The 21,453-nt window shown below is 46.4% G+C and overlaps 1 protein-coding gene across 1 annotated transcript in view; it reads left to right on the forward strand.

Annotated features, from left to right (window-relative positions):
* GREB1L (GREB1 like retinoic acid receptor coactivator) overlaps positions 1 to 21,453 on the forward strand; it is a 331,061-nt gene that overhangs the window by 241,642 nt on the left and 67,966 nt on the right. The window contains exons 12-15 of the mRNA XM_063923572.1: positions 4,192 to 4,377; positions 4,734 to 5,060; positions 7,947 to 8,075; positions 18,701 to 18,835. Of these exons, the coding sequence (XP_063779642.1) occupies positions 4,192 to 4,377; positions 4,734 to 5,060; positions 7,947 to 8,075; positions 18,701 to 18,835 (777 nt within the window). The remainder of the gene's footprint in view (positions 1 to 4,191; positions 4,378 to 4,733; positions 5,061 to 7,946; positions 8,076 to 18,700; positions 18,836 to 21,453) is intronic.

The following is a 21,453-nucleotide window of genomic DNA, read 5'->3' on the forward strand; positions in this document are numbered from 1 at the left end:
GGTTACCCCTGATAAAAAACTGCTAATTTCAAAGACGTTATTGGCGTTATACCCTTTCCCGCCAGAGGTTAGGGCGCGCTGGGAAACACCCCCTAGGGTGGACAAGGCGCTCACACGTTTATCCAAACAAGTGGCGTTACCGTCTCCTGATACGGCCGCCCTCAAGGATCCAGCTGATAGGAGGCTGGAAAATACTCTAAAAAGTATATACACACATACTGGTGTTATACTGCGACCAGCAATCGCCTCAGCCTGGATGTGCAGTGCTGGGGTGGCTTGGTCGGATTCCCTGACTGAAAATATTGATACCCTGGATAGGGACAGTATTTTATTGACTATAGAGCAATTAAAGGATGCATTCCTTTATATGCGAGATGCACAGAGGGATATCTGCACTCTGGCATCAAGAGTAAGTGCGATGTCCATATCTGCCAGAAGAAGTCTATGGACACGACAGTGGTCAGGCGATGCGGATTCCAAACGGCATATGGAAGTATTGCCGTATAAAGGGGAGGAATTATTTGGGGTCGGTCTATCGGATTTGGTAGCCACGGCAACAGCCGGGAAGTCCACCTTTTTACCTCAAGTCCCCTCCCAGCAGAAAAAGACGCAGTCTTTTCAGCCGCAGTCCTTTTCGTTCCTATAAGAACAAGCGAGCAAAAGGACATTCATATTTGCCCCGAGGCAAAGGAAAGGGTAAGAGACTGCAGCAAGCAGCCCCTTCCCAGGAGCTGAAGTCCTCCCCGGCTTCTGCAAAAGGCCTCAGCATGACGCTGGGACCTTACAAGCGGACTCAGGGGCGGTGGGGGGTCGCCTCAAGAATTTCAGCGCACAGTGGGCTCACTCGCAGGTGGACCCCTGGATCCTGCAGGTAGTATCTCAGGGTTACAGGTTGGAATTCGAGAAGTCTCCCCCTCGCCGGTTCCTAAAATCTGCTTTGCCAACGTCTCCCTCAGACAGGGCGACGGTATTGGAAGCCATTCACAAGCTGTATTCTCAGCAAGTGATAATCAAGGTACCCCTTCTACAACAGGGAAAGGGGTATTACTCCACGCTATTTGTGGTACCGAAGCCGGACGGCTCAGTAAGACCTATTCTAAATCTGAAATCTCTGAACCTGTACATACAAAAATTCAAGTTCAAGATGGAGTCACTCAGAGCAGTGATAGCGAATCTGGAAGAAGGGGATTTTATGGTGTCCTTGGACATCAAGGATGCTTACCTTCATGTCCCAATTTGCCCTTCACACCAAGGGTACCTCAGGTTCGTGGTACAAAACTGTCATTATCAGTTTCAGACGCTGCCGTTTGGATTGTCCACGGCACCCAGGGTCTTTACCAAGGTAATGGCCGAAATGATGATCCTTCTTCGAAGAGAAGGCGTATTAATTATCCCTTACTTGGATGATCTCCTGATAAGGGCAAGATCCAGAGAACAGCTGGAGGTCGGAGTAGCACTAACTCAAGTAGTGCTCCAACAGCACGGGTGGATTCTGAATTTTCCAAAATCCCAACTGATCCCGACGACACGTCTGCTGTTCCTAGGGATGATTCTGGACACTGTTCAGAAAAATGTATTTCTTCCGGAGGAGAAAGCCAGGGAGTTATCCGAACTCGTCAGGAACCTCCTAAAACCAGGGACAGTGTCTGTGCATCAATGCACAAGAGTCCTGGGAAAAATGGTGGCTTCTTACGAAGCGATTCCATTCGGCAGATTCCATGCACAAATTTTTCAGTGGGATCTGCTAGACAAATGGTCCGGATCGCATCTGCAGATGCATCAGCGGATAAAATTGTCGACAAGGACAAGGGTCTCTCTGCTATGGTGGTTGCAGAGTGCTCATCTGTTAGAGGGCCGCAGATTCGGCATACAGAACTGGGTCCTAGTGACCACGGATGCCAGCCTGAGAGGCTGGGGAGCGGTCACACAAGGAAGAAACTTCCAGGGCGTGTGGTCAAGCCTGGAAACGTCTCTTCACATAAATATACTGGAACTAAGAGCAATCTACAATGCTCTAAGCCTGGCAAAACCTCTGCTTCAGGGTCAGCCGGTGTTGATCCAGTCGGACAACATCACGACAGTCGCCCACGTAAACAGACAGGGCGGCACAAGAAGCAGGAGGGCAATGGCAGAAGCTGCAAGGATTCTTCGCTGGGCGGAAAATCATGTGATAGCACTGTCAGCAGTGTTCATCCCGGGAGTGGACAACTGGGAAGCAGACTTCCTCAGCAGACACGATCTTCACCCGGGAGAGTGGGGACTTCATCCAGAAGTCTTCCACATGATTGTAGTCCATTGGGAAAGACCAATGGTGGACATGATGGCGTCCCGCCTCAACAAAAAACTGGACAGGTATTGCGCCAGGTCAAGAGACCCTCAGGCAATAGCTGTGGACGCTCTGGTAACACCATGGGTGTACCAGTCAGTGTATGTGTTCCCTCCTCTGCCTCTCATACCCAAGGTACTGAGAATTATACGGCAAAGGGGAGTAAGAACGATACTAGTGGCTCCGGACTGGCCAAGAAGGACTTGGTACCCGGAACTTCAGGAGATGCTCACGGAAGATCCGTGGCCTCTACCTCTAAGAAGGGATCTGCTTCAGCAGGGACCGTGTCTATTCCAAGACTTACCGCGGCTGCGTTTGACGGCATGGCGGTTGAACGCCGGATCCTAAGGGAAAAAGGCATTCCGGAAGAGGTCATCCCTACCCTGGTCAAAGCCAGGAAGGAGGTGACTGCACAACATTATCACCGCATTTGGAGAAAATATGTTGCATGGTGTGAGACCAGGAAGGCCCCGACAGAGTACTACATATACAGCCCCCGGTTGTGCCCCCAGTGGCACCGTGGGATCTCAATGTAGTTTTGGATTTTCTCAAATCCCATTGGTTTGAGCCACTCAAATCGGTAGATTTGAAATATCTTACATGGAAAGTAACCATGCTACTGGCCCTGGCTTCAGCCAGGAGAGTGTCGGAATTGGCGGCTTTATCGTATAAAAGCCCATATCTGATTTTCCATTCGGACAGGGCAGAATTGAGGACGCGTCCTCATTTTCTGCCTAAGGTGGTATCAGCGTTTCACCTGAACCAGCCTATTGTGGTGCCTGCGGCTACTAGCGATTTGGAGGATTCCAAGTTGCTGGACGTTGTCAGAGCATTGAAAATATATATTTCAAGGACGGCTGGAGTCAGAAAATCTGACTCGCTGTTTATACTGTATGCACCCAACAAGCTGGGTGCTCCTGCTTCTAAGCAGACGATTGCTCGTTGGATTTGTAGCACAATTCAACTGGCACATTCTGTGGCAGGCCTGCCACAGCCTAAATCTGTCAATGCCCACTCCACAAGGAAGGTGGGCTCATCTTGGGCGGCTGCCCGAGGGGTCTCGGCATTACAACTCTGCCGAGCAGCTACGTGGTCAGGGGAGAACACGTTTGTAAAATTCTACAAATTTGATACCCTGGCTAAGGAGGACCTGGAGTTCTCTCATTCGGTGCTGCAGAGTCATCCGCACTCTCCCGCCCGTTTGGGAGCTTTGGTATAATCCCCATGGTCCTGACGGAGTCCCCAGCATCCACTAGGACGTCAGAGAAAATAAGAATTTACTCACCGGTAATTCTATTTCTCGTAGTCCGTAGTGGATGCTGGGCGCCCATCCCAAGTGCGGATTGTCTGCAATACTTGTACATAGTTATTGTTACAAAAAAATCGGGTTGTTTATTGTTGTGAGCCATCTTTTCAGAGGCTCCTACGTTATCATACTGTTAACTGGGTTCAGATCACAAGTTGTACGGTGTGATTGGTGTGGCTGGTATGAGTCTTACCCGGGATTCAAAATCCTTCCTTATTGTGTACGCTCGTCCGGGCACAGTATCCTAACTGAGGCTTGGAGGAGGGTCATAGGGGGAGGAGCCAGTACACACCACCTAGTGGTCAAACTTTTAAATTTTGTGCCCTGTCTCCTGCGGAGCCGCTATTCCCCATGGTCCTGACGGAGTCCCCAGCATCCACTACGGACTACGAGAAATAGAATTACCGGTGAGTAAATTCTTATTTTCCAGCACAGTTAAAAAAAAAATCCAGTTAAAAATCTGAGTGGAGGAAGTTTGAAGTCCAGTTTTACTTTTAGTGAGTGGTAAGAGTTGTTTAATGTCTTAACCCTAAGTGATTAATATTTGTGATTGATACAGGTTTTGGTGTGTTGCCATATTTCTATGGCAATGTTGGAGATATTGTTGTAAGTCCGTTGTTGGTGAACTGCTACAAGTTACAGGAATTAGAGAAGAAGGAACTGGATCAGATGGGAGTGGCCAGCAGCCAATTCTTGAGCGTGGAAAACCTGATTCTTCTGACTATCCAATATCTTGTGCGGCTTGGTGAGAATTCAGTGCTCAGCTTATTTTTTCAGCTTGTTTCCAACTTGTATTATTGTTGCTCATATGTGGTCTGCACGGATACCCAACCAGTTCTACCCTTGATTTTATCAATGTTCATATTGTATATGTACTACATAGAATTTAAAGCAATAAATACCCGTAAAGCCCCTAATACTGAACCAGTTCTTATGGAAAAGGGTTGAATTTGTATAACCTTGAAGACCAGAACACACTGGTAAAGTTTGTTGTTATTTTAAGCAATATAAAAGTGATTTTTTTTTTTAATGTATTTTTTTACAATCTTAAAACTCCCCAAATAAATGCTATGTTTCATTGTTACAATTTTGTTCTTGTAGGTCCTGATCAGATACCGATTCGTGAGGTTTTTGAACAGATTGTGCTTAAAGCATTGCAGGAATTTACTTATAAAGAGCGGTCTATGCAGCTGCACCCTCAAGGCATGTCCTTGTCACAGGCTCAACTGCCCTGGCTGGCTCGCTTGTTGGCCAGTGTTTCTCAAGATCTAGTTCACGTCCTTGTTACACAGAACTCCCTGGCAGAAGGCATCTCAGAGACCCTCCGTTCTATTTGTGATATAAAACCTCAGCAAAAGCTCCCAGACTACGTAGTAACGATCTGCTCCTCAAAGGTGCGAGGAAATGAATTTTGTGTGATTGCACTTGGTAAGTAATAACCGTTAAATGATTTCAGTGTATAGTTTAGTAAAACTATTTATAGTTATAGTTTTTTTTTTTTTTTTAAAGTAGAGCCTTTTATTTTGCTTTGTTTTTTTGGTGTGCTATATAATAACGGATGTTCTACAAGAGCTTACCCCCGAATGGCTGGATCCGGATATATATATATATATATATATATATATATCTATCTATCTGCAGTAAAGAGTCTTACTGCATTAACATGAAGCACACAGATCGTACCCATCACCTACACACAATGGAGGCAGTCTGATGTCATTAGGCGCTATGTAATCCAAATGGGGTGATTTATAGAGCCTTATATAGGACATTTTAAATGTCACTCTTCTGGAATAGCCTGGACTAAGTCTTTGACCTGGGTCACAGTTGAGCTCTCTGAGCTAACCACGTCCCAGATGGCCAAGTTTAAGATTCTCTAGGTGTGGCCGCAGAAGGGATTTACGGGTCTGTTTACTAAGCCTTGGATGGAGGTAAAGTGCATGGAGATTAAGTTCCAGCCAGTCAGCTCCTAACTGTCCTATTTCAAACACAGCTTGTGACATGTCAGTTAGGAGTTGATTGGCTGGTACTTTATGTCCATCCACTTTATCTCCATCTAAGGCTTAGTAAATAGACCCCTTAGTAAATAGACCTCTTAATATTAAAAATCATCTTTTTATTGGGTGCAACAGGCTGGACACTAAAGCAAAAAACACAGTAATAGTCCAGTATACCATTTCATAAGCACGCATAAGGAAGCAAAGCAATACAATAAAACCACACATATTGTAGGTGGGGACGAGGGCAGGTAAGAGTGGTAAATCACTGTAGGATGTGGTGAGTTGCACGGGGGCAAAGGCAACAGCTCTGTGACTCTGTACCAATTGCATGGGGGAGCAAATCGTATCTGAGATGCTGGAGAGGACAAGAACAAGGTGACATGGGTAGTGCTAGGGGTAGAACATGAGGGAAGATGGTCCTGTCTGGAAGCTTTTATTTCAGAGAAAGTTGTTAACAGTTGGAGGGGAAATTGGGAAGGAGATAAAGTGGAGAGAGTGACTGAGGGTGCGATGTACTAAAAACAAAATGTGTGCAAAACTCAGAAAACTAAAATTTTCTGAGTTTTGCCCACATTTCCCATATGTACCAAGCTCTGGAATACAATGCTTTACTGGAGAGTGAATAGATGGCGTTGCCTAATAGAAGCCTGTGGGCATTTAGGATCCCTCCCAATGTCGCCTATGGCTCAAGCATGCGCAGAAGACTCCTTGGTCATAAACGTGGAAGTCCTATAATCGCAAAGGGCTGCTCATTTTGAATAGATCGGTCAGTTGCGATTTCAGAATTTTACATTCATACTGGCATTATTAATGGTGCTATGTTTGTCATAAGTGGTTTGATGTATTTCTTCCAAAATGCAGTACTTGATGCATCTCACCCAGAGTGAGAAATTAGGAATGAGCCCTTTCACCTGAGCGAGCTAGGCTAAGGGTCATTGGACCCTGTAGCTGCTTCACAGGATTGTGATGCCAGTACGGAGGCTCATTAGGTCTCATTTTCCTGGGAGAGTAGGTTGGAGTCCGCTGCTCTGACTACATCTAATACAAGAGCCCTGTAGCACTTCAGTCTTGGGGCTCATCAGAATGTAATTGTTCCTCCCAGGAGGATGGTGAGGGGGTGGACAGTTATGACTTCCTCTAGAAGGTAATCTGTTGCTGATTTAGCATGGTCTGTGTAATTGGTACTAAAAGTTAGACACACAGAACTCTGTGTTTCTTGACAGGTCATTGCTTAGCAGAAGGTATAACAGGTTGGGTTTGTGTTACCATACCGACGCCGGGATCCCGGCTGTCAGATGTCCGGCAGGGGGCGAGCGCAACGAAGCCCCTTGGTAGACACCCACAAGTGGGAATTGTGAGTGTCATTTTTAGTCATCCATTAAGAATCTATATATTAAAAGCAGAGTTTTATGAGTGACATATTTCTATGATGCCGTTGTCTGAGCAGGACACATCATATACCAAATGAAATCTCTTGGTCCGTAGATTTGCAGAAAAGTATTGGCATTGTAATTGGTTGCTTCTTTCTGAGTTATTTGGCAAAACATCTGTCTGCCATTTACAATGCATCACCATTGTGCTCTGGAAAAGGGGACAGTTGGTGAACTCTCCCTGTGCACCTGCTGGGTGGTTTGGCACTGTGACAGTTATTTGCAGCCACGCACTTAGCAGGGATTTTTTCTAAATTTGACTCATAAGGGGGCGAAAAAGGGGTAAAATGTTCCATCCAGCAAATCTTTGCCCAGTTGAAACCAGGCACATCAGCTAGTTATTTTTATAAAACCGTAAGCCCTTTTCAATTTAATGTTAGTAGTAAAATGTATGTTGTAATGTTATGGTTTTGATTTATTAATATGGGTTTTAATTGTTTCATTGATTTATTCTGGTGTGCATAATTTCAGCAGAAGTTATTTTTTGACAACACTCAGTTATCGTCTGTAAGATCCAGATTTGCTGAAATCTTAATGAAGTCAATTTGTGTTTCTTTAGTGACAGCTGCTGGTTGGCTGAAAAATATTTCAGGTCATTAGACTGGTGCAAGTGATGCAATACAAGTAGTAGAGTATAGAAAGTAACCAGCAGAAGATTTTGGCACTCAGAGATTTGTTTAATATGTGACCTCTCTCTGTGCTTGCATGTCATGGCACCATGACTTACAATAGAATGGATTGTATTCATTTGATGTTCCCATCTATTTGTTCAATTTGTAAGATCATTAGAAAGCCACCAAGCCAGCTGGCAATGCACATTGGTGGTTTATTAGAGGCAGTAATAATGTTCAGTGTTAATACGAAGACATTTTTGCCTGTTCCAGGAAAATATCAATCCCGGGTGCTAGCAGAGAGCATGCTGACCACTAGTGAATTCCTGAAGGAGATAAGCTATGAGCTCATCACAGGCAAGGTCAGCTTCCTGGCCTCACACTTCAAAAACACCTCAATGGGTAAGTGTTGTACCTCTGAGCATTCTACTGGCCCAGTGGCTGGAATGGATGGAAACTGTTGTATGCCTTTCTGAAAACTGGATGTTGTGTTACATAAAGACATAAATGTCCCTGTACAGAGATAATGTTAGAGGGCTCCCTTATGTCTTTTCATCACAATAATATAGATTTCTATCAAATCTGATATGTGAATATTGCATAATTTCTGGAGCACCTCCAACCCTATATCACGGTTATTCCAATTATGATTTATACATAATAATGGGCAGAGGCGTCGCTTACATAAAGAACACCTGGTGCAGGGGTCCGTTAAAAGGGGGCGTGGCTTTGTGGGTGCCGTCAGAAGGGTGTGTGGCTTCATGTGGTGATGCCAGAAGGGGGCATGATTTTGTTGCTCGGGGGCATGGCTACGCTTCCCGACCTCTGTTTCCAGCACTGCGGGTGTACTGGAGGGTGCTGCTTGACCCGAGACTGCAGTGTTGGCTTCTACACGTGACATAAGCCAGACACTGTACTTAATGTTACAGTGCAGTACCCGGCTCCTGTCACTAGCAGGAGCTGACACTTTGGTGACACCACTGATAATAGGTTGGTTACCATATACAATAGTTCGAAATGATCAAGAGTCTATGGCATAAGCACACTTTTAACTTTTTCTACTAGTAACAATTATGCTGTCCAATGGTATAGATTCATTTTAGTTATTGCTTTACTATATATGAACTGTTCAACCACAAAAAGAAAAATATCCATAATTTATGTTTTCTTAATGAACACTAAAATAATGTAATAAGTTATTTATATAGTGCAAACATAGGGTCTTATTCAGTGTGTGTTAGCAAACCAAAAAAGTTAGCAATTGCGCAAAACCATGTGCACTGCAGGGGAGGCAGATGTAACATGTGCAGAGAGATTAGATTTGGGTGTGGTGTGTTCAAACTGAAATCTAAATTGTAGTGTGGAAATTAAGCAGCCAGTATTTACCCTGCACAGAAACAATATAACCCACCCAAATCTAACTCCCTCTGCACATGTTACACCTGCTCCACCTACAGTGCAGCATGGTTTAGCCCAGTTGCTAACTTTTTTGGTTTGCTAACAAACCTAAATAACCACCATATTACGCTGCACTTTACAGATAATATTTCCGTAATTCACACCTGTCCCTGTCCCAGTGGAGCTTGCACTCTATATTGCCTATCACATGAACATTTATATACACTATGGTTAACTTTTTGTCAGAAGCCAGATAGCCTACCACTATGTTTTTGGATTGTGGGAAGGAAGCTAGAGTACCCGGAGAAACCACACAAGCCCACAGAGAGCATACAAACTCCTCCCAGTTAAGGCCTTGGTGGGAATCGAACCCAACACCTCAGTGCTGTGAGACAGTTATGCTAACCATTACACCAACTGTGCTGCCCTAAAATTATGATGACATCACTGTTTACACATTTATTATTTAAAGTGGTCTATTTGACTTGTGACTTACATCTAGGTAACCTAAGGCCTTGATGGGTGCAGGTCAAATAGCATCTTTCTCGTTCAAAATGTGCCTCTTATTCTGATACATCTGGGAGCGACTAAATCACTTGCCTGCTTGCACTGGTCAATTGATGTGCAATATTTTAAATCCAATACTTTTTTTTTAATTATTTTTCAAGATTTCAGACAAACAAGAGTCAGAAGACAAACACAACACATAAACATTTCCAGATTTACGGAATGCGCAGATTCCCAGTTGTAACCAATACCAAATACAGCATTAGAAATATGCAGGCTTAAAGACAAAAATCTGCATCTACAAATTTAGAGAGAAAAGTGTCACAAGTTGTCATAGGTTATTCAGATGTTGTGCAGAGAGTTACTTGTATCATAGAAACATAATCATGTAACATATAACATATCAGAAGTGCGGGCATGGGAGCGGCTGGTCGCAGGCGCCAAAGGTGCAGAGCCATGTTCGATATTCTAACACAGGTCACTAGATAAATATCTTATTCCTCTACACATCCCGGTGTCGGACACACAGTGGCCGATACTCAAACATTCCGATCCAGTGAGTGCGGGGACTCAAGCCATCTACCCCACAAATCTTGATATTTTTTCCCTGCTTTCCTGGCTAAATATACATATTTCTCGTGAGCAGCTGTATCATTAACAAGTGAAACCCAGGACTGTAGTGTGGGAGCATCTTTAGCCAACCAGAACCTGGCAATACACACCTTAGCCAGGCCACAAAGGTTAATTGCGTATCGTCTGCCAGGGGGATCTAAGGCATCCTCCTCCATAGCTGACAACACACGTCACCGGGGAGCATACAGAAGATGGAATTCCGGTCAACACCAGGGCTTTAATAACACCAGACCAAATTATAGCCATCTTGGGGCAAAGCCAGAGAGTGTGCCAAAAATCTGCATCTAGATTGCCACATTTAGGACAACTGGTGGAGTGAGTACCCCCCATATGGCACAATCGCACTGGTGTCATATATACTCTATGTATGATAAACAATTGGATTTGTTGATATCTAGTGGTGGTAGTGGATAATCTTGGGGAGCCCAGAGCACCCTCCCATATCTCATCAGAAACGGGGCCCAGATCATATTCCCACTTAGTCCTGAGAAGTGATAGTGGGTCAGAGTAGTGAGGCCGAAGCACAGCAGTATAGATATTGGATATCAAACGTCGTCTCCCCAGGCTTTGCAAAAGGGACTTGACTGGAGAGTCGATAAGGACTGGAGGGGTATCAGGAAACTGGGCATTAATCGCATGTCTCAATTGCAAGTAGCGGTAGAAATGAGAATAGGGTATGTTGTAGTCCTGCTGGAGCTGCAGGAAGGATTTCAGTACGTTGCCATTATATAAGTGTCCCAGGGATGTCACACCCCATCTCCCCCACACCGCCCAAGGTTGCAGCAAGGCCAATTCTGGGAGTTCAAGGACATTGTCCAAGGGAGTATCTGGGTCTATACCTTGGCCTAATAAAACAACATGTACCTGTTTCCATACAAGAATGGCCTGTTTGATTATAGGGATCTTGGACAATTTAGGATTCCTACAGAGAAGCATCTGTAAGGGATTGCCTTCTGGATACTCCTGTAGAAGCATTTGCGAGTGTATAGTGAGGATATCAGTATCAGTCACCCATTCCCACACGTGTGCCAACTGTGCAGCGTAGTAATAGAATTTAAAGATAGGGAGAGCCAAACCGCCCAGCAATCTTGGTCTGGACAAGGTGTCAAGCCTCAACCGTGCTCTCCTACTGGCCCAGATCAAGGAAGATAGCAGGCTATCAATCTGTTTGAATATTTTTAGGCAAATATATACAGGGGACTGCTGGAGGACGTACAGAAGCTTAGGCAAATACACCATTTTCACCAAGTTGACCCTACCAGTGACCGTCAGGGGGCAAAGACCCCCAAACCTTGACCTTTGAAGGTCGGCTTAATATTGAGAGAAACGCAGGTACACGGATCATTCAACACCCATATGCCCAGGTATTTGAAAGAATCTACCCATTTAAGTGGGGTATGGATCAGTGGGGCTATCGGGATCTGGCCCCTAAGTGGGGTAATTGTAGATTTATCCCAGTTAATTTTAAGCCCAGAAAAGTATCCATAGGTAGTTATCAAATCAAGGCGTTTAGGCATAGAGTAAACATAATCATCAACAAATAATAGGAGATCATCAGCGTACAGTGCTATTCTGTCCTCTCTGGCGCACACCTCAATACCCACTATATCCTGAGCAGCCCTAATTAAACATGCTAAAGGCTCAATAGCAATGGCGAACAGAGTTGGGGACAGAGCGCATCCCTGTCTCGTTCCCCTAGACAGGGGGAAGGAGCGGGACACATACCCATTCACGGAAACTCTGGCCATGGGCAGGGAATACAGTAGTCTAACATAGCTGATAAAGTTGGGGCCCAGACCAAATCTATCCATAGCCTCCCACAGGAAGGCCCACTCCACCGAGTCAAAGGCCTTCGCGGCATCCAAAGAGGCCACTACGGAGGAGCAGGCCTCCCCCCGAGAAACCTGGAAATGAGTAAACAGACGTCGCAGATTGACAGCCGTGGACTTACCAGGCATAAAGCCCGTTTGGTCAGGGTGAATAATTTGAGTTATAACCTGAATAAGCCTGGAGGCCAAAACCTTGGCCAGGACCTTAATATCCGTGGGCAGCAGGGAGAAAGGGCAGTAGGATTCAACCCTCTTGGGGTCCTTATCCGGTTTAGGAATCACTATAATTAATGCCTCCGCCATAGCAGGTTTTGGGCAAAAATTGTATTAAATAAGGTAAGTAATTGAGGGGCAAAAAAATTTAACGTGTTTCTTATACAGTTCTGATGGAATGCCGTCAAGGCCTGTGGCCTTACCATCAGGGGAAGCAGAGATCGCCATTTTGATTCTTCTCCAGTGATAAAGGGGCATCGAGAAGCGCTCCAGCTTCACTAGAAATACGGGGCAGTTGAATTTTATTCAAATATTCACACAGTTCCGACGGGGAACAGGTCAACTTGGAGCTATATAGTGCCTGATAGTATGAAACAAATTCCTCAACAATCTGGGGGGTACGGTCCAGCACCGTCCCGGCCGAGTTCAAAACCTCCACTACTGTACGAGAGGATCGATCCCCTCTTGCAAGATTAGCCAAATAAGAGCTCGGCCTGTCCCCAGTAGCATAGTGGACATGCGAGGAGAAGAGAAGTCTGTGCTGAGTTTTCCCCCACAGATAATCCTTCCATTCCCCCCGAGCATGGAGCCAGTCCAACTTGGAAGTATCCAATCCATCCTGTAAATATGCCAGCTCTGAAGCATCAACCCGAGCCTCCAACTCAGCCTCATGTTTTCTAAAGGAGGATTTAAGACTTCCCACCCTCTTGATCAAAGTACCTCTCAGAAAGGCCTTAAAGGTGTCCCAGAGCAGAGACACATCAGAAGTGTCACCATGCAAAGCAAAAAATTCTAGCCAGCTAGCCTCCAACTCCGACCCCTCACCCATATGCGTCAGCCAGAAAGAGTTAAACCGCCACACTGCTTGTCCCCGCTGACAGTCTAAGTCGATATGTAGCGATATAGGGGAGTGATACGAAATACCCCATGTCTCATATTTAACATTATGAACCTTGGGCAAAAGCTCCCGGGAAAGGAGCGCTAAGTCTATCCTAGTGAAGGAGTGAGAGTGTGAAAAACATGAATATTGCCTCAAATCGGGGTACCGTAATCTCCAAGGATCAACCAAACCCAGCTCAGAGACAGTGTCTGCAAACGGAGATCTCTTCGGCTGTGGGTTGGAGGATGCTGCAGAAAGCCTATCCATCTCATGGTTCAACACATTGTTAAAGTCACCCATACAGATAACAGCCACCCCAGGAGATGCAGCCATAAAAACAGACGCCTTTTTAAGCACATCATGTGAGTATGGGGGGGGGGGAACATATATAGCCAGCAACAATAGGGGAACAGAATCAATTTTGCCTTTTAGAAACACATATCTACCCCATTGATCTATTTGCACACTATCAAGCAAGAAGGGAACAGATTTTTTTAATTAGGATTGACACTCCCCGGGAGGCTGCAGTATGCATGGAATGGAAAGCCCAGCCTACCCACGGCCTTTTAAAGGACATCATTTTAGTGCCCACTAAGTGAGTTTCCATCAAGCAGGTTATATCTGCTGCGTAATGCTTGATCTGTCGAAGTACTAGGGAGCGCTTGATTTTATCATTGATTCCCCGCACATTCCATGACAGAAATCTAACCAAAGCCATAGCAAAGCATCATGGTAATAAAGCAGACTACCCACGACCAGCCGACTCCAACACACAGAAAAGAAAACAAGCCCTTTAGTAGTTGTGACACAGTCATATCAGAAACCAACACAATACATATTAGGAAATGGAAATAAAACAATAACATTCTCCTAAAATAACCCCCACCCCCACCCCGTATACCACTTAAAACTTGCAGCATACCTGGTTCCCTAACAAACAAAACTCCCTAAACACTAGTGATGTGCACCGGAAATTTTTCGGGGCTTTGTGTTTTGGTTTTGGATTCGGTTCCGCTGCCGTGTTTTGAATTCGGACGCGTTTTGGCAAAACCTCCCTGAAAATTTTTTGTCGGATGCGGGTCTGTTTTGGATTTGGGTGTTTTTTTTACAAAAAACCCTCAAAAACAGCTTAAATCATAGAATTTGGGGGTCATTTTGATCCCATAGTATTATTAACCTCAATAACCATAATTTACACTCATTTTCAGTCTATTCTGAACACCTCACACCTCACAATATTATTTTTAGTCCTAAAATTTGCACCGAGGTCGCTGGATGGCTAAGCTAAGCGACCCAAGTGGCCGACACAAACACCTGGCCCATCTAGGAGCGGCACTGCAGTTTTCTAGCGAGAGGATAAGTGCTTCCATCCTCATGTGAATCTGAACCACTAGCCATGAACATAGGCCAGGGCCTCAGCCGTTCCTTGCCACTCCGTGCCGTAAATGGCATATTGGCAAGTTTACGCTTCTCATCAGACGCTTTCAATTTTGATTTTTGGGTCATTTTACTGAACTTTTGTTTTTTGGATTTTGCATGCTCTCTACTATGACATTGGGCATCGGCCTTGGCAGACGACGTTGATGGCATTTCATTGTCTCGGCCATGACTAGTGGCAGCAGCTTCAGCACGAGGTGGAAGTGGATCTTGATCTTTCCCTATTTTAACCTCCACATTTTTGTTCTCCATTTTTTAATGTGTGGAATTATATGCCACTATCAATAGCAATGGCCTACTACTATATATACTGCGCACAACTGAAATGCACCACAGGTATGGATGGATAGTATACTTGACGACACAGAGGTAGGTAGAGCAGTGGCCTTCCGTACCGTACTGCTATATTTACTGGTGGTCACTGTCAGCAAACTGCAAAACTAAAATGCACCACAGGTATAGAATCTAGATGGATAGTATACTTGATGACACAGAGGTAGGTAGAGCAGTGGCCTTCCGTACCGTACTGCTATATATACTGGTGGTCACTGTCAGCAAAACTCTGCACTGTACTCCTCCTATATAATACTGCTGGTCCCCAGTCCCCACAATAAAGCAGTGTGAGCACAGATATATGCAGCACACTGAGCACAGATATGGAGCGTTTTTCAGGCAGACAACGTATAATACTGGTGGTCACTGGTCAGCAAAACTGTGCACTGTACTCCTCCTATATAATACAGCTGCTCCCCAGTCCCCACAATTAAGCAGTGTGAGCACAGATATATGCAGCACACTGAGCACAGATATGGAGCGTTTTTCAGGTAGAGAACGGATAAAACTGGTGGTCACTGATCAGCAAAACTCTGCACTGTACTCCTCCTATATAATACAGCTGCTCCCCAGTCCCCACAATTAAGCAATAAGCACAAATATTTGCATCAACATTAATAAACGGAGAGGACGCCAGCCACGTCTTCTCCCTAACATTTCCAATGCATGAGTAAAAATGGCGGCGACGCGCGGCTGCTTATATAGAATCCGAATCTCTCGAGAATCCGAAAGCGGGATGATGACGTTCGGGCGCGCTCGGGTTAACCGAGCCATACGGGAGAATCCGAGTATGCCTCGGACCCATGTAAAATGGGTGAAGTTCGGGGGGGGTTCGGTTTCCGAGGAACCGAACCCGCTCATCACTACTAAACACTAACAATATCAACTAAGGCGGAAAACACCTATGCATATTCCAGCAGTCAAATAAAATAAAAAAAACAAAGGCAAAAAAACAAAACCCAGGAATTCACTATCCAGCAAATCCAAGAGGGGGCAAAGAATTTAATGACCTTAAGGCAAGAGAAGCCCCCAGCCAAATTCAAACACCCCCCCCCCCCCAGGCCCCCGTAACAACCCCAACTATGCAGGATGTCTGAGACTATGCAGCAAAACAATCACCCATAACATAGAACATAACAACAGTACAGAGAAATCAATCAGTACACTCCCAGTCTACACATGGCCGTATGACCCCGACGATGTCACGCGCCAAGCCGCAGGGAGCCTGTATAGACCCAGCATAACAACCCAGCACAAAACATCAACTGGAAAGCCCCCCCCCCCTTTCCTGAGACCATCTTCATATATGGCCCAACATGTAAGGAAGAGGCAATATACTTTCTAGTTGAGAAACTGAGTGCAGGAGTTCAGTCAGCGACTAACGCCCGCCGAGCCGGAAAGCGTCTGTCCAGCCACACCGATGCTTCGTGGGGGGTCATGAAGAATTTAGTCTCTCCGTCTGAAACCACCCGCAGTTTTGACGGGAAGAGCATGGCTTAGGGGATGTTCAATTCACGCAGCCTGCGTTTCACAGGGACAAATTGAGCTCTATCTTTTTGAACGTCAATGGCAAAATCAGGGAAGACTGAGACCGGAGATCCGTTCCACTTGAGAGGACCCTTAGTGCGGGCCAATTTCAAAATCACATCCCTATCACGATAATGAAGGAGCTTGGCTATGAATATACGAGGAGGCGCCCCTGGAGGCAATGGACGCATTGGGACTCTATGAGCGCGCTCCACTGCAAAGTGTGATGTAAACTCCTCCGCTCCAAACGCATCCAGCAGCCAGCGTTCAAGAAATTTTTCGGGGGAGGCACCCTCCTTTTTCTCAGGCAGGCCGACGAAGCGGACATTGTTCCGCCGCAGTCTCCCCTCCATATCCGTCATCTTTTTGTGTACCTCCGACATTTGGGACTCCAGGGCAGTGGTACATCTACCGAGTGGCAACACCGTGTCCTCCAGCGTGGAGATGCGTGTTTCAACCTCACCGACCCTTTCCCGCACCCGTTGAAGGTCTTTGTGTATGATGGATAGGTCCGCCTGGACCTGGCCGATTCTGTCTGCCAGGCGGGTTTCGCTGGCAGTAACCGCCTCCAGTACTTTCTGTAGGGCCGAATCCGTGGCCTCCACAGAGGAGGAGCTATTGGAAGGCGACGGTGGTGATGGAGACGAGGCCGACTGAGCCTCCTCCCCACGCTGAGGCCGCGCCGGAGGGTTTCTGGCGTATTTTTCAAATTTTGCTGCGGCCGCAGCATTCTGGTGCTGTTTAACCATTGTAGCCTGCCGATGACGGGAATCGGTATATAAAAAAAATAATTCTGGTCTCCGCCCGCAATGCAATATAGTATATCAGAACTGTCCAGTCGTTGCTTTTGGAGAAATGTAGTATATCAAAACTGACCAGCGAGCGCCTGCGTGGACATTCAGTACATCACAAACATCCAGCCGCCGTCTGCCCTGAAATATAAGCCTCAGCAGGAGAATCCTCAGCACAGGGGATGCACACAGCATATAACTTGGCCGGGTGGTCTTCTGTTTGCCGGCGGTCGGGCTCCCGGCGCTCAGTATACCGGCGCCGGGAGCCCGACAGCCGGCATACCGACACTTATTTTCCCTCGTGGGGGTCCACGACCCCCATAGAGGGAGAATAAAATAGTGTGGCGCGCGTAGCGCGCCACCGTGCCCGTAGCGTGGCGAGCGCAGCGAGCCCGCAAGGGGCTCATTTGCGCTCGCCAAGCTGTCGGTAAGCCGGCGGTCGGGCTCCCGGCGCCGGGATGCTGGTCGCCGGGAGCCCGACCGCCGGCCAGCCGTAGTGAACCCAACTTGGCCAAACGTGCCCTACAGCAACTTGTCCAGCTGAGCCCCAGGGGATCTTAGGGTATGGGATACTGAGGCAGAACAACAAGCAGGTCGTCCAGGGGTTAATACAGCACAGTCCCGTACCAGTTTAATGCAGTGCAAAGCAGGGTCTTATCTATGATATAGACAGGAGAGGGGGCACAGAGAAGTATACAGCCCACCTATGCTGTGCCCTGCTCCCCAGCAGCACTGTCCAGAGAGTAAATGAGGGAGCTGGAGAACAGAGGCTAGAGCCGCAGGAGGAGAGAGGAGAACGGAGGCGGGACACGTGCCAGGCCGCAGCGGGAGATCCCACTGACGCGCACGCGGACACAAGCAGGGACGAGATGAGCGCTCACCGGAGCCTCCCCGGCTGATGTATCTTCCAGGAGAGGCTGTAGATGCGGGTGCAGGCAGCATGCAGGACGGCGGCCGGGTGCAATCTCTCAGCGCGGGGAGGCAGGATGGCGGCGTTCCACGTGAGTAATCCGGCCTGGGAGCCCCGCACACAAAGTCGTCCGTCTGCAGCAGGGGGAAGATGAGCAGGTCCCAGAGTGGCACAGGGGCACCCACACACCCTCACACAGGTTTTGGGGCAATCGTCAGGCCCAGGGGGGGACACAGGATGAGACAATCGGATTTTTATGCTGGAGAGTCGCTCAGCTTGTGTGCTACTCCATGTCCGCCGAAGCCACACACCCCGATGTGCATTATTTACATATGTGTGTCACTCTGAATCTGTGTAAAAAGAAAAAAAAAGTTCTTGTAATGACTGACCAGAAATTTATGAACTCTTCCAGTACTCGTGTAGCACATAACATTACATATTTGAAATGGGCAACACATTTACGTAATTTACTTTCTATTATAATCTACAGTACTCCATAAATGCAGTGTGTTCCTTAGTAGTTTCAGTTAATGTTGTACTTGCACTATAAATGTTTCTTTCTTTATTAGGTGATAATTTGGACAGATTGCTGGAGAAAATCCAGAGGAAGAGAGGGGATAATGTCATTATTCCTTTTAACGGTGATGTAAAAGAATGTGTGTCATCTCAGGAAGCGGTCAGCATGGTTCCTACGCAAGCCAAAGGTAGCATTCAGCAATTAGCAGTGAAGTCTCGATTATTGTAATTTTTAATTAATTAAAGATAAAATCAGGAAATAAGCTTCATCGATACGATGCAAACTACATTTATTTACTGTGTGTAAAAGGTGCCATAGGACTTACAATTCTACAGAGGCTTGATTAGGAGGGAAAGGGGCGGGGCCTGATTCAGATGCAGTTGCAATGCCGATGCAGCAGTGATCCTTTTCAGTGACACAACTGTGTACTCTGTCACAACCACTAAGCAAATATGAGGAACATCGACTCTCTGGGTACCTCCATGGGCATGCAGAATTGCCACGGGTGCTGCAACCCTGGTGCCATGTTTTGTGTGCACAAGTGGCAGTTGTACACCATAGCACATCCACAAAATGGTCACAACATGCCTGCATTTTAGCAGACACACCCCGTTACCTCCCCCCAAACTGCCTTCTCTTATCAATTACTCTGCGACTGATTCCTTACCGCGAGAGGCATCATAAAGTACCTTGGCGCTCTTACCAATAATTGCTCGGTTGCGACACCATCAGAGTTGCAACAGTGTCTGAATCAGACCCTTTATGGGCAGCTGGTTCAATGCATTCTATGGAACAAACCCCATGCAATGCAAATATTGTCATATATATCGATACTGAGGGTTTGGGGTTACCCACTACACCATCCCTCCTGTATCTTCAACGTCCTTTACAGCCAAAATATGTCTGCTCTCATCCTGTGGTTCCCCATTCAGTAACTGTCTGGATTTCTGCTGTCAAACATTTCGGGCTCTTGCCCCTTCCAGTCCTTTAACCAGTTGCCTGGCATGGTCACATCAGATGCGACCATGCCGGCAAGTGCTCTATCTGACCTGGTCGTACAGGATGCGACCAGTCAGAGAGTGTTAGCAGCGGCAGGGAAGATAAACTTCCCTCCGCTGCTGCTGTTGGAGGGACCGGAAGGTCCCTCTGCCTCCCTGCACTCTCCCCCTGTGTCTGCCGTGCTGCCGATCACTGCTGATTGGTCAGCACGGCAGGATCCCCCCCCCCCCCCCCCCCCCTCCAGCGTCTGCAGACAATGGCAGCCGCTGGGGAGAGTAAATGAGCCCTCCCAAGCCACCCCCTCCCCCTCCCCCCCGTATACTTGCAGGCTGTCCCGGCTTTCTAAATGAAAGCCATCGCGATGTTCTGATGGTCGCGATGTTCCCGATCGATGTTTGAAAAAAATATTATTATTTAAAAAATATATATACTTATTGAACTAAAATAATTTGAGATTGGGTTAAAGTCATGTTCTTCACCTAATTCGCTCATAAAAAAAACGACAATTTCGGAGCTGTTTTCGGCGAAATAAATCGTCCGTTAAGTGGTTGATTCCAATTTATAATAACCCTACCTTTCCTCCAGGCTGCATACCCTGGGAGTTTTCCTCCTGGCTGTGAGTGTTATTAGACCGCTTAATCATCCCACACATTTCAACGTCTTCCGTCCCTTCTCAAACATTCAGTTTAATTTTCATATTCCCAACAAATGTGTGTTTGCAGTTCTTTCAAATTGGGAATTTCTTTACTTCTTGCATTGGCCATATTAATATGCTTGAATCCCTTCTCTCTCTGACGATCATCAATGAGGGACCTTGTCTCTAAGTTGTACTGAGAGCTTGCCTCTTCTGTATCTACCATCAAGGATCCACATGACATAGCATGGGAGGGGATGCAATTAAAATACCAGCTGTTGGGATCCCGGTGTTAATCAGACTGATGCCGGAATCCCGACAGCTGATGAAATACTGACAGACGGAAGGCCAGCCACCACCGAGTTCACTGCACCAACCAAGTGGGAAATATAACCTGTGGCGAGCGAAGTGAGCCACCGGGACCGAAGCATGGTGAATGCAGCAAGCCCTTGAGGGGACTCACTGACGGGATGCCACTATTGGTATATTGACAGCCGGCATCCCGTCTGTCAGTAAACCATACCGATTCCCATGGGAGAGATACTTGGGTGAGGTTTTAGATGAAGAGGATTTGTCGTAGATTCAGGAAAATACAGCCATACGCTCTCTCTACATTAAAATTACAGAAAATAGCCATGAACTGCTGTACAGTTGGTAACCCAATACGTCTAAATAAATTTTTTCCTGATGTCTCCCATTCCCGTTGGATGGGCTTCCATATGGACGACACTTTTCTTCATATTTGGTGGCACTGTCTTAAGCTCTCCTCTTTCTAGAGGGATGTCTGAAACCTAGTTCTTGCGGTTTTGCGTGGTCATATACAATTTTATTGTCTCCAGTTGAATATCCCTTCTGCCTACTATCCCCAAAATAAGTTCATTCATCACGTATCTACTGCCACGTGTTTAACTGCAGCATCTTGGAAAACGCGTCTGCCCCAACACATAACCTGAGAGATTAGATACTTCCGAGCAGGATCCAATATAGTGGAATTGCTGCCTATATTCTGCTGCTCAGTGAATAAATTACAGGCAAGAAAATAACATCTTAGACAGTGGCTTAACCAGAATTTTGTGGTCCCCATAGCAACACATTGAAGGGACCATGGTCCCAATGCTTCTTGAGAGACGTCTCTCAGCAACAGTTATTAATTTTATGCCCTATAATATGCC

The sequence above is a fragment of the Pseudophryne corroboree genome, chromosome 5, assembly GCF_028390025.1.
Source record: "Pseudophryne corroboree isolate aPseCor3 chromosome 5, aPseCor3.hap2, whole genome shotgun sequence".
NCBI lineage: Eukaryota > Metazoa > Chordata > Amphibia > Anura > Myobatrachidae > Pseudophryne > Pseudophryne corroboree.